This window comes from Aspergillus vadensis (assembly GCF_003184925.1).
Source record: "Aspergillus vadensis CBS 113365 unplaced genomic scaffold BO88scaffold_38, whole genome shotgun sequence".
Lineage (NCBI taxonomy): Eukaryota > Fungi > Ascomycota > Eurotiomycetes > Eurotiales > Aspergillaceae > Aspergillus > Aspergillus vadensis.
Genome location: NW_020292076.1, coordinates 202,962 through 218,521, shown reverse-complemented (window position 1 = coordinate 218,521; position 15,560 = coordinate 202,962). Strand labels below are relative to the sequence as shown.

At 53.1% G+C, this 15,560-nt stretch overlaps 7 protein-coding genes across 7 annotated transcripts; 5 read left to right on the top strand and 2 right to left on the bottom strand.

The window, feature by feature from the left end:
• Nucleotides 1-285: 285 nt before the first annotated feature.
• On the bottom strand, nt 286-1,158 carry BO88DRAFT_352868 (eukaryotic translation initiation factor 4E; the record flags this gene model as incomplete). The annotated part of the gene is made up of 2 exons (XM_025703611.1): nt 286-518; nt 666-1,158. The coding sequence occupies 2 exons, from the start codon at nt 1,156-1,158 to the stop codon at nt 286-288; spliced, it is 726 nt and encodes a 241-aa protein (XP_025557461.1).
• Nucleotides 1,159-1,987: 829 nt separating this feature from the next.
• Nucleotides 1,988-3,114, top strand: BO88DRAFT_409071 (NOPCHAP1/New4 family protein). The gene is made up of 2 exons (XM_025707866.1): nt 1,988-2,628; nt 2,684-3,114. The coding sequence occupies exons 1-2, from the start codon at nt 2,116-2,118 to the stop codon at nt 2,885-2,887; spliced, it is 717 nt and encodes a 238-aa protein (XP_025557460.1). The 5' UTR covers nt 1,988-2,115; the 3' UTR covers nt 2,888-3,114.
• On the bottom strand, nt 3,022-5,212 carry BO88DRAFT_409070 (guanosine diphosphatase). Its single transcript, XM_025707865.1, has 3 exons — nt 4,736-5,212; nt 3,333-4,677; nt 3,022-3,283 (listed from the first exon to the last, which is right to left on the bottom strand). Exons 1-3 carry the CDS (start codon nt 5,016-5,018, stop codon nt 3,226-3,228), a joined length of 1,686 nt encoding a protein of 561 aa, XP_025557459.1. The 5' UTR covers nt 5,019-5,212; the 3' UTR covers nt 3,022-3,225.
• A 341-nt stretch (nt 5,213-5,553) lies between these two features.
• On the top strand, nt 5,554-6,770 carry BO88DRAFT_409069 (putative translation initiation factor IF3). Its single transcript, XM_025707864.1, has one exon. The coding sequence runs from the start codon at nt 5,708-5,710 to the stop codon at nt 6,395-6,397; it is 690 nt and encodes a 229-aa protein (XP_025557458.1). The 5' UTR covers nt 5,554-5,707; the 3' UTR covers nt 6,398-6,770.
• A 215-nt stretch (nt 6,771-6,985) lies between these two features.
• Nucleotides 6,986-8,781, top strand: BO88DRAFT_398834 (translation elongation factor Tu). Its single transcript, XM_025705340.1, has 5 exons — nt 6,986-7,210; nt 7,273-7,301; nt 7,387-7,649; nt 7,715-8,394; nt 8,456-8,781. Exons 1-5 carry the CDS (start codon nt 7,045-7,047, stop codon nt 8,638-8,640), a joined length of 1,323 nt encoding a protein of 440 aa, XP_025557457.1. The 5' UTR covers nt 6,986-7,044; the 3' UTR covers nt 8,641-8,781.
• A 422-nt stretch (nt 8,782-9,203) lies between these two features.
• On the top strand, nt 9,204-12,580 carry sey1 (dynamin-like GTPase SEY1). The gene is made up of 4 exons (XM_025707863.1): nt 9,204-9,689; nt 9,850-10,287; nt 10,348-12,092; nt 12,151-12,580. Exons 1-4 carry the CDS (start codon nt 9,589-9,591, stop codon nt 12,441-12,443), a joined length of 2,577 nt encoding a protein of 858 aa, XP_025557456.1. The 5' UTR covers nt 9,204-9,588; the 3' UTR covers nt 12,444-12,580.
• Nucleotides 12,581-12,938: 358 nt separating this feature from the next.
• On the top strand, nt 12,939-15,520 carry BO88DRAFT_409065 (putative serine peptidase). Its single transcript, XM_025707862.1, has 10 exons — nt 12,939-13,308; nt 13,403-13,520; nt 13,573-13,727; nt 13,777-13,899; nt 13,949-14,121; nt 14,168-14,255; nt 14,307-14,412; nt 14,470-14,629; nt 14,690-14,890; nt 14,952-15,520. The coding sequence occupies exons 1-10, from the start codon at nt 13,069-13,071 to the stop codon at nt 15,166-15,168; spliced, it is 1,581 nt and encodes a 526-aa protein (XP_025557455.1). The 5' UTR covers nt 12,939-13,068; the 3' UTR covers nt 15,169-15,520.
• The last annotated feature ends 40 nt before the right edge of the window (nt 15,521-15,560 follow it).

The following is a 15,560-nucleotide window of genomic DNA, read 5'->3' as shown; positions in this document are numbered from 1 at the left end:
TTCCTACTCCTCCACTCACAACCAGAACATAAAACAATACCACACTCGAAAACATCTCTATAGTTTCATAGACCGAAATCTAATATGCACATACATACATGCTCCATCCCCTTTCCCCATGTCATATGACCGGAGATCCCAACTTCTCTCTACCACCTACTCAGGATACCAACTACTTAAACTTCCCTTGAAAAGAAAGAAAGAAAGAAAGAAAGAAAGAAAGAAAGAAAGAAAGAAAGAAAGAAAGAAAGAAAGAAAGAAAGAAAGAAAGAAAGAAAGAATCAATCATGTCTTACTCCTCTCCACAGCCTCCTGAAACCCCTCATTCTCATCATGCCGCTTATAAAAGTAAGCTGTGGAACCTGTCCCCGTGGGTCTTAATTCAGGAGATAATCGATCGATGATAGTCTGTTCGAGAGCCTTGATGGACCGTTCATTAGAGCCGAGCTTGTTCCATACGGAGATGAGATGCGAGTTGAAGCGGACGGAGGTGGAGACGCCGAGGACGTGGTCGTGTTCTATTATATTTCTCATTTCTCCGGTTAGTATATGTCTCTCATACTCACCAGTTTACTTCTACTAGTAGATCCATATCATAAAAAACAACAACAACAGCAGCAGCAGCACAGCAGAAAGAAGAATGGGGGCAGGGGGGAAAAGCTAACCCTTCTCTAAAACAGCCTGAAACTCATTCGCCATACACAATATGGCAATCTCATGAAAGAACGCCTGGGCTTTACTCTTCGGAACCCGGAAGCGCCAGCACCCCCCGTTGCGATTCTCGGGATCTTCCCAGACGGGTCTCACGCCTTTGCGGAAGATGTGGACGGTGTCGCGCAGACGGATCTTGTCCCAGGGGTAGTTGTTGTAGACGCGGTAGAAGGTGGCGATGTCGGCGACATCCTCGTGTAGGACGTAGAGACGCGAGTCGTAGTCAGCTGTTGCGGTTGTGGTTGCGCCTGATGCTGCTGCTGTTGCTGCTGGGGCGTCGGTGTGGCGGTCGTACCAGACTGTCCAGTGGTATTGGAAGGGGAGGGGACGTAGTTTGCCGAAGATGTTCTGGTGCAGGGATTTGCGGGTTGTTGGGGAGGTGGAGGAGGTGTCGCGGTCCTCTATGGGGCTTTTGTCGTTGATGTGGACACTGGGGATGGTGCTCATTTTTGTGATGTGTGGTAGGTAGGGTTGAGAGCAAGATGGTTGGAGAGTGTGTATGTGTGTATAATTTGAGTGTGATGTGTCGGCTTATCTGTCCTGCGTGAGGATGTGGGTGGACATCTGGCTCAATACGGTTTGCGTATGGGATATATAGTAGTTCCCAGTGAAGGGAATCCTATTGTCTATGAGCAGGTAGGCAATGCATTGGTGCCATTAATGGCCATAAAGGAGAAGAAGGAGGATGGAGAGAAAGAGGACGTAAGACAAGGGGTTTGTTCGTACAGTCAGAAGGACAACGAGACAATGGGAGCACAAAGAGATCTGACATACCCTAATGGATGGCGAATGAAGCTATACCGGGGATTTCCAGATACAACTTGTATCAAAAGTAGAGATGAAATCAGGGGACAATACAATAGTGATCTGTCTCAGGAGAAGGAGGGGAGGAGAGAGGGGACATGAGCGACTTTATCAATCACGCATTGACTCCACCAGAGCATCAGCATCAGCAGTAGCAGCAATAAGGAGAGAGTGAGAGAGACGGTGTGAGAAAAGAATCCATTCATTCACTAAGTACTCTCCAGACAATAAGTAACCAACAACAACTGCCCCCAGCACAGCCACCCAGTGTGTGCCTGCCGCTCACATATGTAGGCAGAAGACACGCCGGACGGATAACTGGCCAGATCGATTGGTGTCATGGCGTCAGCTACTAACTAGTAGTATTCCATAGTTAGCAGCATTAAGGCTGCTTACACTAGTCAGAGTACTACGTAGTGAAGTAGGGCCAGCCACTAGTTAAGGAGAGAAATGGCTCTGACCCCGCCAATCCCGCGGTTGGGTTTCCCCACTGCGGCGCCAATTTGCCCGCAGATTTCAGTCGATCCTGTTTCAATCACCACCACTGCTGTTACTTTTCTTTCCAACCATTTTTTTGTGTCATTATTGAAAGCAAATAATATGCCCTCCACTACGAAGCGCCAGGGAGTCGATCCCTCCTCCATCACCACGACCACTACCGCTTCTACCGCTCGCGATCTTGATCGGCGCGAACATTCCCCCGCTGACGACGACCATCTCCAACACACCGCTACCTCCACCACTGGCCGTGAGGAAGATGAAGATGATGACGAAGATGATGATGACTACACCTCCTCGTCTGGCTCTAGCGATAGTGACAGCGACAGCGACGATGATGAGGATGAAGAACAAGTAAACCAAAAGGCGACCACTACTACTTCCGACGACATGCCGCGCATTCCTGCCATACCTAAACCGCGTATCGGCCGCATTAACAAAAACCCTGACCTACTGTCCCGACTATCTGCTTTCCTGCCGCAGATGAAAACCGCGAATGAGAAGCTCGAGCAGGAGATTGCGGCGGGGAGGGCGAAGGATGTGCGATTGGAGATAGATGGGGATGAGGATGATGACGAGGACGAGGATATGGAGGGAAAGCGGTATATTGAGATGGTATGTTTGTGATATAATCCCTATGTTTGGTGGTTGGGATGCTAATTGGGTGCAGAATCTGGGACTAGGTGTGCTGGAAGAGAAGCGGCCCGGTGATGATGACGAGGAGGATAATCTCCAGTCGCAGGGTGGTCAGGACAATCAACATGTTCTGCCTGAGAGGCCGAAGTCTGGCAAGGACTCGAATGTGCTGGATACTTTGATGGGCAATGCAGAGTCTTCGGCGGAGAAGGAGAAGCCGACGATCGAAGAGATATAAGAAAAGTCTGCTGATTGCATGGGTTGGCGCTTTGGGTTACTTGTTGGTTTATAAAAGTTGGTCGCTACTATAGAGTTCGTCTGGGTTATTCGCATTTTGGCATATTAGAAGGAGTGGGTCTACAAAAGTGTTTTCGGCCTGCAGTCTCTGGATTCATAGATCAAGCATAACATAATAATCATACCCCTAAACACCAGCCAGGTCTAAGAATACACATGGAACGGAAAAATAAATCAATGATCTAGTGTATTTGCATGATATTAGACATGTATACGTCCAAGCGCACATGCGCAAGGGGGATTAAACCGTCGTCGCTGCATCACCTAACGTCTGTTCGTCTAAGAAACCTCCTTCACCCGGCAGGTCCAGCCGGATTCCTGGCTCAGCAGGGGCAAACTGTCACTCGTTAGTATCATTCAAAGTAGTATAAGAAAGGGTATCTTACCTAGCACCCAAACACCAGCCAAGTTCGTTGTTCTTGATCTTCTTCGCAATCTTCACCTCACGCGACAAGGGCATCTCGTATCCCGTGTGCAACAGACCCAGCATGAAGTTCAAGTCCAGGCACCACTCGGGGCGATCGCGCAGCTGGGGCAGCGCATCCTCAACACCCTCGAAGATGCCCCATGCGGGCTCGCCCGCGCAGACCGTCGACGTGAGCTGGTGCAGCTCATCCAAGGTGAAGGAGTCGGGCATGCCCAGGGGCTTGGTGCGGTCGTAGAAGTAAGAGAAGATGTACACATCCTCGCGGGCGAAAGTCTTCTCCAGAGACGGCTGGTGAACGCCGTTGAAGGAGCAGGGCGCCAGCTTACAGTCAGCATCCTTGTTCAGGATCTTCTCAGTCAAGCCACGGCACTGAGCTGCCGCAGAAGCGCCTTGCTTCGGGCCAACCATCTTCACCGTCACCTTACCGGCGAGCGGGTGGTCGTTGTCAAAGGTCAACTCGACATCGCGTTCCATACCAGGTCCAATGCAGGGGTTGGAGATGGGCTGCTTCAACCAGGACATATCAACGGGGCTGGCAGCCAGCTTGGCATCGACAATCGCCTTGTGCACAGCATCCCGAGCAGCCATCAATCCGTAACCCAAGTGAGAGTGCTGGTAGAGGTCAAAGTGACGACCGCCGAATTGCAGCGAGTACTTGTGGTCACCGTCCGCCAGGTGTTCGGGCATACCGCCCGAGGGGCTCTGGGGAAACGTGGGCTGGAAAACAATCTGAGTGGAACCACCGCCCAGATCAAAGATGGCAGCAGTAGGGGTCTCGTCCGGACCGCCAATCTTACCGAGAAGGTAGTTGGTTGTGATCCAGGCATAGACACCCTCGTCACTGCCATCCATGATCTGCACACCACCCATCTCACGGGAGACAACCGGGAAGGGGTAGACGGTTTCGAGGCGAGTACGCACGGCCTCCAAAATCCTCTGGCTCATCTCGGGGCCAAGCATACGCAGCCCAGCGGTGGCCTTCACGGCAATGGGGGAGCAGGACTGGTAGTCGGCGGGCACGGACTTGAGAGCCACCTGCATCAGAGGGTCCAGACTCTTGGCCGCTCCCTCGGCATCTTCCTTGTAGGCGCTCAGTCCGGAGCCACCCTGTCTCTTCTCGGTTTGCTCAAAAACCTCGTTCTCAAGTTCGGGGGTAGGGCCGCAGTTGTTGAAGCGGTAGACGTGGATGCGAGAGCCCTGACTGCCCGCGTCGATCATAAGCGCATACTGGATCAGAGGCTTGGAGGGGTCATGAGGTTTCGTGCACTTGTCCGTCAGGGGAGCGACACCATTCAACGGTGGCTCTGGAAATTGACCGTCAGTCCAGATCGTATTTCCCCGTTATAGGGGGTGGTCACTTACGGGATCCAATGTTGCTCACTGTGGGCTTGGACGGCGACAGCCACAGCAACAGAAGAAGCACTGCACTGACGATAGCACCTGTCTTCAGGTAGCGAGAGCGCTGGCTTTGAGACATCATCATGTGGGACAAACTGCGACGAGATTTGCCGATCGATTTGTCCAAGGCGACTAAGGGGATCGCGGGTTCGGAAGCGTGCGACACCGAACGCCTGCTAGGTCTAGAACCTGACGCTGAAAAGGACGATGTACGTGGAGTATGTCGACTGTCAACAACAGTCGACATGCGGACAAAGCCAAGTATTCGGTAAAGGCTGTAGCGTTATGTCCGGTAGACAACGCTCTCGGTGTTCCGACCGAGTTGGTATAAAGGGAAAGAAAGACGATTAACGGTAAGAACGAAGAGAAAGCATAGGATCGTCCGGGCGCCTCCGGTGCAGGCCACAAAGATAGTAGTGGGAAGCAAAAGACCAACCAACGAATGGAAGGGAGGATGGGGAGGAGGGGAGAGAGAGGGAGAGTGGAAGAGAGGGAGAAAGGAAGAAAGAAAGAATGAGGGTGAGGGTGAGGTGGAGGAGGAGGAGACACGGAGAGGCAAATGAAGGCCAGTTAGTACTTGTTCTTAATTATTCTTGGCCTCTCAGGGTCTTTTTTTGAAACGAATGGGGGGCTCCGCTTCCACTTGCTGGCTACAACTGGCTGTAACTGGCTGTAACTGGCTCGATTTGTGGCGTTGGTGTCCCCCCCGTGGCTGGTGGGCGGTCGCCGCATGCAGCCAGACTCAGCCCGGCCTCATTATTATTCCCGGACATTGACCTCACCACATGCTCCTCTGCAGCCTATGATAGCCACCCTGGGAATTTAATCCCCAGTTCTTCCGTCCCGATCTCGATCTCTGCTCTTGTCCAATAATCCCTTCGAATTCCTCTCCTATTTTGTTGTCTGTCGGTGTCAGCGCCGCTGTCACTTTTGGAAATGAAGCACATGCGCCGTCTCGTCCCTCCCACTCGGGCCCTTCGCCAAATCCTCCTCACTCCTCAACCTGCCTTTCGTCCTCAATTCTTCCAACTCTCTCCCCGCATCAATGAAATTCCCTCTCGATCCTACAGCCCGACTACTCCTCTCCTCAAATTCCGCACAAGAGCTACTCCTCGTGCCCTGCCACAATACATCCTCGACGAAGAGATCGGAGCGCTATATGTCCAAATCGTGAATGAAAACAACAGCCTTGACCCCCCTGTCAGTCTTCGAGATGCGTTGCGACAAATCGACCGTTCAAGTCAAACATTGCAGCAGGTGTCACCGGGTAGTGGGGATGGAGTGCCGATTTGCAAGGTTGTAAACAAGTTTGAGCTGCGGGAATTCGCAAAAGCAAAGGCGAAACCTGTCAAGGATGGTCTTAAACAGCTGGAACTGAACTGGGCCATTGATGCTCATGATCTGGCACATCGCTTGAAGCAACTCACAACCTTTCTGGAGAAGGGTCGGAAGGTGGAGCTGATTTTGACGAGAAAGAAGCACAAGCGATCTCCTACGGTGGAAGAGGTCAAGAATCTCATGGACCGGGTTATGGAGACGGTTCGGGAGGCCAAAGCCTTGCCGGTCAGACCCATGGAAGGAGAACCGGGCAAGCATGTGGTGCTGGTGGTGAAGAAGGATGTTTGAGAGGTAAAGGAAACATGATGAGTTGATGGAGTTTAGTATGTATACTATTGACGGCCTTGAGTGGTATTGGTTCTGTACATATAACGGACCACTCTCTATCATCGGTGCTTGGAAATTGTTTTAGCAAGCTTTCCAATCACGATTGTGACATGAAGTGCCTTATACCCATTAAACGATGGTGACATTGTTAGCATGTCGGGTGTCGTATGATATTCTGTACCTAGTATTGCAGCTCTAGCTGTCAGGTCGGGATCTGGGGCACATGGAGCGAAGCTATACTGCCGGTAATCCGGAAGCTTGGAAGCACGCATCGTGCATAACCTCGCTATATAGAAAGAGAAATAAATATGAGTAGAAGCAAAGAAGGAAGAGAGAGAAAAAAAAGGTTCAAAACTACATGTAATGAAATAGCCTTTGAGCTGTCTCTATGCCTGTACCTGGTATACTACACTATCTCCAACCTTCAAGGTTATTCGTCCCTGGCGACTCCGCAATACTGCAGGTGTGATTGGCTGACGGCTGAGTCAGCGCCTCCCTAAATTTTTCCGGGCTCAACAAGAAGCGCTGCTCGACTTCCCGGCCGTTCAGCTCGTCTTCTTCCTGTTCCCATTCCTGTCCGGTTGTGTTTCCATCGCAGGGTAGCCATCATGTCCAGCCTCGCCAGATCTGCCAACCTCCTTTTCCGCTCTAGCAGGGCCTCCCTGCTGCGCCCCCGCGCTGTCAACCCCATCCAGCATGTCTTCCTCGGCGACAAGCTGGCTGCCCGTGGTATGGCAACCGCTTTCGAGCGTACCAAGCCTCACGTCAACATCGGTAGGTTGCCATCTTCATCTCTTCACGATCCATCAGTGCAATTACTCATTGCCATTCTATAGGTACCATTGGTCACGTCGATCACGGCAAGGTTAGACCACAATTCCCTCCTCCCCCCTCGCTGCGTTGATGTTTTCCCCGATATGGTCCGAAAACTTCTCACACGTTTCCTCTAGACCACCTTGACCGCTGCCATCACCAAGCACCAGGCCTCCAAGGGTCTCGCTCAGTTCCTCGAGTATGGTGCCATTGACAAGGCTCCTGAGGAGCGTAAGCGTGGTATCACCATCTCCTCTGCCCACATCGAGTACGCCACCGAGGCTCGTCACTACTCCCACGTCGACTGCCCCGGTCACGCCGATTACATCAAGAACATGATCACTGGTGCCGCCAACATGGACGGTGCTATCATTGTCGTTGCCGCCTCCGACGGTCAGATGTACGCAGAAACCCCCAAAAGAATAGCTCCCCTTCAGTATATATGCTTACACTGGCGATCAACAGGCCCCAGACTCGTGAGCACTTGCTGCTTGCTCGTCAGGTCGGTGTCCAGAAGATCGTAGTCTTCGTCAACAAGGTCGATGCCATCGATGACCCTGAGATGCTGGAGCTCGTTGAGCTGGAAATGCGCGAGCTTCTCAGCACCTACGGATTCGAGGGTGAGGAGACCCCCATCGTCTTCGGCTCTGCTCTCTGCGCCATTGAGGACCGCCGCCCCGACATCGGTACCGAGCGTATCGACGCTCTCCTCGAGGCCGTTGACACCTGGATCCCCACTCCCCAGCGTGACCTTGACAAGCCTTTCTTGATGTCCATTGAGGAAGTTTTCTCCATCCCCGGTCGTGGTACCGTCGCCTCCGGCCGTGTCGAGCGTGGTCTCCTGAAGCGTGATAGCGAGGTTGAGATCATCGGTACCACCAACGAGGTCATCAAGACCAAGGTCACCGACATTGAGACCTTCAAGAAGTCCTGCTCCGAGTCCCGCGCTGGTGACAACTCCGGTCTCCTGCTCCGTGGTGTCCGCCGTGAGGATCTCCGCCGTGGTATGGTCATTGCCGCTCCTGGCAGCGCCAAGGCCAACAGCAAGTTCATGGTTTCCATGTACGTCCTGACCGAGGCTGAGGGTGGTCGCCGTACCGGTTTCGGTGTCCAGTACCGTCCCCAGCTGTTCATCCGCACTGCCGGTAAGTGAAGTCGTATTTTATTCCACTGCTAAAGAACATCCTCTAATTTTGGCTGCTACAGATGAGGCTGCTGAGTTCAGCTTCCCCGACGGAGACCAGTCCCGCCGTATCATGCCCGGTGACAACGTCGAGATGATCGTCAAGACCCACCGCCCCGTCGCCGCTGAGGCCGGTCAGCGCTTCAACATCCGTGAGGGTGGTCGCACTGTCGCCACTGGTCTGGTCACTCGTGTCCTGGAAGAGTAAATAGCGAACCCAGCGAGGTTCGTCTAGCAGGCCCGGAAAACTGGCTGCTGTGTACTATGGGAAAAAAACGAAGCGAAAACAAAACTTGGACAGGGAATCGTTCATAGTGTTTAAACACCATCTTGCAGCGCGGGCATCAGCGGGAGCATCCGGGACTGATACGCCAGGGTGGTGGATTGCACCGGAGTTCTTGAGTCATATCCATGTATCTGTATTTGTATTGAAATGTCTGTAGACTTTTTTGTATCTCTTCTCCTCTCTTCTCACTTCTCGGTATGTCGTTGAATATGAATGAATGATTTACTCGAATGTCATCACTGTCAGGTCTTTTGTATATTTAATTGTATTCCATAACTGGGGTAGATCAAGACAGACGATCCGATCTATCTACACTACGTACTAAGTATTTCCCCCCGATCCGGTTGCCCTGATCACGGACTCTCACTAGCCTAAAACGGTTTAAGGCGGGATCAGACGATCGCGGCCTGGAGGCTCAGGCGACCAGCAGACTGGCTGGCAACTGCAACGGGGGATCAACTCCTGAGGCTGGCCAGAGTGACCACCGCCCGGACTAGAAGCCCTCCTGCCCTCCTTCCTGCCCGGCTTCTTCCAGCTCTCCTCTCTCACACTCGCTTTCCACCAGACCTCGGTGTGGATCCCATTGTCGTCTTGTGATTACCCGTCTCCCATGGTGATCCTCTCTTGACCTCATCCGTCTCGACTCTTCTCCTTCTCCCCTTACCTTTACATCCCGCACCTACTTGCCCCTACCTTTTTACATTCGCCACGCTCTCCGCATCTGACGTTGTTCCAGCGGCGCTCCCCGTCGTTGTCTCATCCCACCCCCGGAAAACAGAACAACTATCCCATATCCTATACTCATCCACCAGCACGAAACCTGCGCTTTAAGACTACTCTGCGGCAGCAGTGCAACTGACGTCTTCCGTCATGGCAACCAATGGCCACTTTGCCGCCATTGGCAACGGCAGCAGCGACAAGACAGCATATGAACACGGGGTGCAGGTCATCGACGAAAACAAGGAGTTCAAGTAGGTGCTTCCTCTTGTCTATGAGTTCCAATACCACGGTCATTGTCTATGACGTCTGGGTTCAGTCTCAGGGGGTTTACCCAGAATGCGACTCTCCGTCATCCGCATCACCTGTTCAGGGGCTTTGGAGCGGCGCATCAGCTAACGATTGCTACTCCAGTGCGAATCTGTCCAAGTATCTCACTCTAGAAGATGTCACACCAGCCGGCTTCAATTATCACCTCATATCCGTCTTCGGCTCCCAGTCGACGGGAAAGTCGACCCTGCTCAACCATCTTTTCGGCACCCAGTTCTCCGTGATGTCCGAGTTGGAACGCCGTCAAACCACCAAGGGTATCTGGATGTCCAAAAATAAGAATGGCGGCGATGGATCAATGTCCGACAACATCTTGGTTATGGATGTTGAGGGTACCGATGGTCGCGAGCGCGGAGAGGACCAGGACTTCGAGCGCAAGAGCGCACTGTTTGCGCTTGCGACGAGTGAGGTCCTCATTGTCAATATCTGGGAGCATCAGGTTGGATTGTATCAGGGTGCCAACATGGGCTTGCTGAAGACCGTGTTTGAAGTCAACATGCAGCTATTTTTGAAAGATCGGGCGTACGTTTCGCACATTGTTCTATATGTTGTTCGTGCTTCCTGCTGACCCGTTACCTATAGTACCAGCCACCGTTCTCTACTCTTCTTCGTCATTCGTGACTTTGTCGGCAACACGCCTCTCCAGAACCTGCAGCGGACGCTGATGGAGGATATGTCGCGTCTATGGGACTCGATCTCTAAGCCTGCTGGTTTGGAACATTCCTCAGTCCATGATTACTTCGACTTTCAATTCTACGGTCTTCCCCACAAGAGCTACCAGCCAGAACAGTTTGTTGCGGAGACAAAGAAGCTGAGTCTCCGTTTCCGTGAAGGACAGAAGGACCCTAGCTTGGATGCGCGCAAGGGCGAGTTTTCCGATGGAGGCGTCTTCCTCCCCGAGTACCACCGTCGCATTCCCGCGGACGGCTTTTCCCACTATGCGGAGGGAATCTGGGATCAAATTGTGAACAACAAGGATCTCGACCTTCCCACTCAGCAGGAACTCCTTGCGCAATTCCGTTGTGATGAAATTCTGCGGGAGGTGATGGTTGCATTCGATGAGGCGATCGTTCCCTTTGAGGATAAGCAGTCGCAGGCGGCTCGCCTCGGGGAACCGGAGATTCTTGGCGGCTTGGGAGCAGCGATGCGGGCCTCGCGGTCCAAGGCCTTCAAGAGCTTCGAAACGGAAGCTAGTCGCTACCACAAGGGAGTTTACCAGCGCAAACGTACTGAGCTCGAGAGCAAGATCGATACCCGCTTGAAGGCTCTTTTCCAGGGTCAGTTGGATGCGACCCATAAGTCTGGTATCACCGAGTTCAGCGACGCTGTGTCGGGCGCTGTGAAGGCCGGCCAGAAGAAGGGTACCGGTTATGACTTCGCCGAAATTGTGAACGAGGAAGTGACCAAGGCCGTACAGAAGTTCAAGGAGGTTGCGCACGAAACCGCCGTGGAGGGTGCCGCCTGGAGTGACTCTCAGCAGCAACTGACGTTGTACGAGAAGGAGCTGGCTGAAGTGAGCGCACGCCTGCGTCGTGAGGAGATGCGACGACTGGCCAGCCGGGTCGAGCGTTGGGTGCAGTCCCGCCTGGGCGAGTCCGTTGGTCTCGAGTTCAATGCCCTTGGGTCCGGACGGGCTGGGAGTGGCGCTCCGGAGGAGGGAGAGAAGCCTACGGAGAAGAAATTCTGGGACCGAGTATGGAATGTGTTCGTGGAGACCGTGCTGGATGCGGAGCGCAGATTCACCGACCGCGCCAGTAGCTTCGATGCCAGCCTAGAGGAGGTGGATGTTGGCCTGTGGCGGTTGCGCCGTAAATCTTGGGGTGTTTTGCGTGCGAAGATTGACGAAGAAATGGTCGAGGGTAATCTGCTACTGAAGTTGCGCGAGAACTTTGAAGACAAGTTCCGTTACGATGACGCCGGTGTGCCCCGAATCTGGCGGCCAACCGATGACATTGAGGGCATCTACACGCGGGCGCGCGAGTCAACATTGACCCTGATTCCCCTTCTATCACGTTTCCGACTGGCGGAGACGTCTGCACCGCCGCCACTGGATCGCTGGGTTGGGCACACGCCCAGCTCTGCGACTGCGGCCGATGAGGAGGACCTGCCGCCGATCGGCGGAGTTGACGAAGAGGAGGGCAAGAGCTTGGAAGAGGAGATGACAATTCTCAGCGAGTCTAAGCGACAGGAGCTGACGGTGCGGTTCAAGAAGGCTGCGGATGGAGTGTATGTGGAGGCCAAGCGCAGCGCCATTGGCGGCATGACGCAGGTGCCCCTGTATTTTTATGGCATTCTTCTGGCGCTTGGCTGGAACGAGATTGTTGCTGGTAAGTATCGCTCTATGAACCTCGTTCTTGTGGGTTGATGATGGCTAACTTTGCGCAGTTCTCCGTAATCCTGCCTACTTCTTCCTCCTGTTTGTGTGCCTCGTTGCAGGGTACGTGACGTACCAGCTCAATCTATGGGGACCGATCATGAAGATGACGGAGGCTGCGTCGAACCAGGCGCTCGTGGAGGGCAAGAAGCGACTGCGCGAGTTTCTCGAGTCTTCGGATACGGGACGACAGGCGATTGCAATGTCGACGGCCGGCGGTGCTGGCCGGGGGGAGCAGGTGGAGATGTCGCGCCTTAACAAGCAGGGAAAGACGACGGCCGAGGATGAGGATGGTGACTTGTAAAAGAGATAGATGGGGTTATTTATCACTTGTATTCAAATGTATTCTTCTTTTATAGATACTGCATCCAAATGCACCGTTTAGCATAGCATCCCGCATTCCATTTGATTCCCATAGCATGCCATTGCCGTTGTGGATATTAATTAACATACATCTCCGCGTTATCTCGCAATCGCCATCCTGCTATCTCTCTACCTTCGTTATCACGCGTTCCTGCAGGCGCACCTCCGATGGCACTGCAGCCGGACTCCCCGCGGCGCCGGCACTACGAAAGGCTAAGGTGTCTAGTCTACCTCGCCTCCATCAGCATCTCATCCATTTATCTTCTGACGATGTCATCTGCAGGCTCCACCCCGTCCGGCTGCCCCGACGCTCTCCGACGGTGCACAACAATCAATTCTGCAGTCACGCTCAGGATTCGTCTCTGCCGCACTCCTCATGCCGTGCCTGGTTTAATCTATGCATTGGAGTAAGGTAGTATCGCCTAGCAGGAGCGGAGTTCCTGCTGCGCTCACGCCATGGCGCCGGCGCAGACATAAATCGCTCGCTTCCTCCGGCGCTGGCCGTTCTCTCATGCCAGTTCGTCTACTGTGGTTGTAGGATCCTCAGTTCCCCTCGACAGCTCACAATGCGTTCCTTCTCTGCTGTCGCTGCCGCAGCCCTGGCGCTCTCTTGGGCGTCTCTGGCTCAGGCTGCTCGCCCCCGTCTTGTGCCCAAGCCTGTCTCTCGGCCAGCTTCGAGTAAATCGGCTGCGACCACGGGCGAGGCTTACTTTGAGCAGCTGCTGGACCATCATAATCCGGAGAAGGGAACCTTTTCCCAGAGGTACTGGTGGAGTACTGAATACTGGGGTGGTCCTGGGTCACCGGTGCGTCTCTAGCATTTGGTCGTATGACCGGCCATATTGGAATCTAGCCGTTGGCAACGTCCGTGATCATGAGGAACATTGCTGATTAGACTAGGTCGTCCTCTTTACTCCTGGAGAGGTCTCTGCCGATGGCTATGAGGGGTATCTCACCAATGAGACTCTCACTGGTGTCTATGCGCAGGAAATCCAGGGTGCTGTCATTCTCATTGAGCGTGAGTGTCACCGCTGCCATGGAAGAAACATAGCTGATTGATCCCAATTCAGACCGCTACTGGGGTGATTCCTCGCCTTATGAGGTGCTCAATGCCAAAACTCTTCAGTACCTCACACTGGACCAATCCATTCTGGACATGACCTACTTCGCCGAGACGGTCAAGCTGCAATTCGATAACAGCACCCGCAGCAATGCGCAGAATGCTGTAGGTTACCTTCACCGCTTTGTGTTTCTGATAGGTGCTGACGATCTAGCCCTGGGTCATGGTCGGTGGATCATACAGCGGTGCCTTGACGGCTTGGACCGAATCTGTCGCGCCTGGAACGTTCTGGGCTTACCATGCCACTAGTGCTCCTGTGGAGGCTATCTACGACTTTGTAGGTGTGACCTGTTCTTGTTGTGTCTACTTGCAGCTAACCAGATCAGTGGCAATACTTCTACCCCATCCAGCAAGGTATGGCACAGAACTGCAGCAAGGATGTGTCTCTGGTAGCCGAGTATGTCGACAAGGTTGGAAAGAACGGAACTGCCAAGGAGCAGCAAGAACTCAAGGAAATGTTTGGCCTGGGAGCTGTTGAGCATTACGATGACTTTGCCGCGTGAGTATTCCAGAATTTATAGGAGAAGCCATTCTGACAGGAACAGTGTCCTCCCCAACGGACCGTACCTCTGGCAAGACAATGACTTTGCCACAGGATACTCTTCCTTCTTCCAGTTCTGTGACGCCGTCGAGGTAGGCCACTTCTAACAGCTCCATAGCAAAGCAATATACTAACGAAAGTAGGGTGTCGAAGCCGGCGCGGCAGTAACCCCCGGCCCCGAGGGTGTCGGTCTCGAAAAGGCCCTGGCCAACTACGCAAACTGGTTTAACTCAACCATGCTCCCTGATTGTACTCCACCACCCCTTGTCTCATCCCTCTCTATCTTCAAGACTAACCCAGATACAGACTGCGCAAGCTACGGCTACTGGACCGACGAATGGAGCGTCGCCTGCTTCGACAGCTACAACGCCTCGAGCCCCATCTACACCGATACCTCCGTCGGCAACGCCGTCGACCGCCAATGGGAATGGTTCCTCTGCAACGAGCCCTTCTTCTGGTGGCAGGAGTGCGTACCCCTTACCTCCTTCCATGATAACACACGAACGACCCACTAACAAGAATCTAGCGGTGCTCCCGAGGGTACCTCCACCATTGTGCCCCGGCTCGTCAGCGCCTCCTACTGGCAACGCCAATGCCCGCTCTACTTCCCCGAAACAAACGGCTACACGTACGGCAGCGCGAAGGGTAAGAACTCTGCCACGGTGAACAGCTGGACCGGTGGATGGGACATGACCCGCAACACGACGCGGTTGATCTGGACGAATGGGTAAGTCTCCTAGATGCCGTTAAATGTGGTTGATGAAGTCAATGCTAATGAACTGGTGAAGGCAATACGACCCCTGGCGCGACTCCGGTGTATCGAGCACCTTCCGGCCCGGTGGACCGCTGGCGAGCACGGCGAATGAACCGGTGCAGATTATCCCGGGCGGATTCCATTGCTCGGATTTGTATATGGAGGATTATTATGCGAATGAGGGGGTAAGGAAGGTGGTTGATAATGAGGTGAAGCAGATTAAGGAGTGGGTGGAGGAGTATTATGCTTGAAGAGAGGAACGGTGGTTGATGGTAAATATATTTATGGACTGTACATAAGGAATGTGTTATGGGACATGATGATGGTAGGTATGGTCATGCCTACGATGAGATAGTCGTTGGCGTTTTCCTACCACTGAAAACATTATGCATGTGGGAAATGGGGACGTTGCTCACTAGTATATATATCAATTGTCAGGACACATAGTAGTTAGTGTGTAGATACACCCAGTTCATCAGAGCTTCTGTTATGTGGCTTTTACCTAAAGACTCTGCTCAGTCGTCCTCTCTTTGATTACCCAGATAATGGCCAAACCATCCACTCGTTCGAGAGACCAGCTTGACATGCCATGTTACCGGAGTTACTGCCAGCCAATTAAGGTAAAGGTCAATTCATTGTGGCC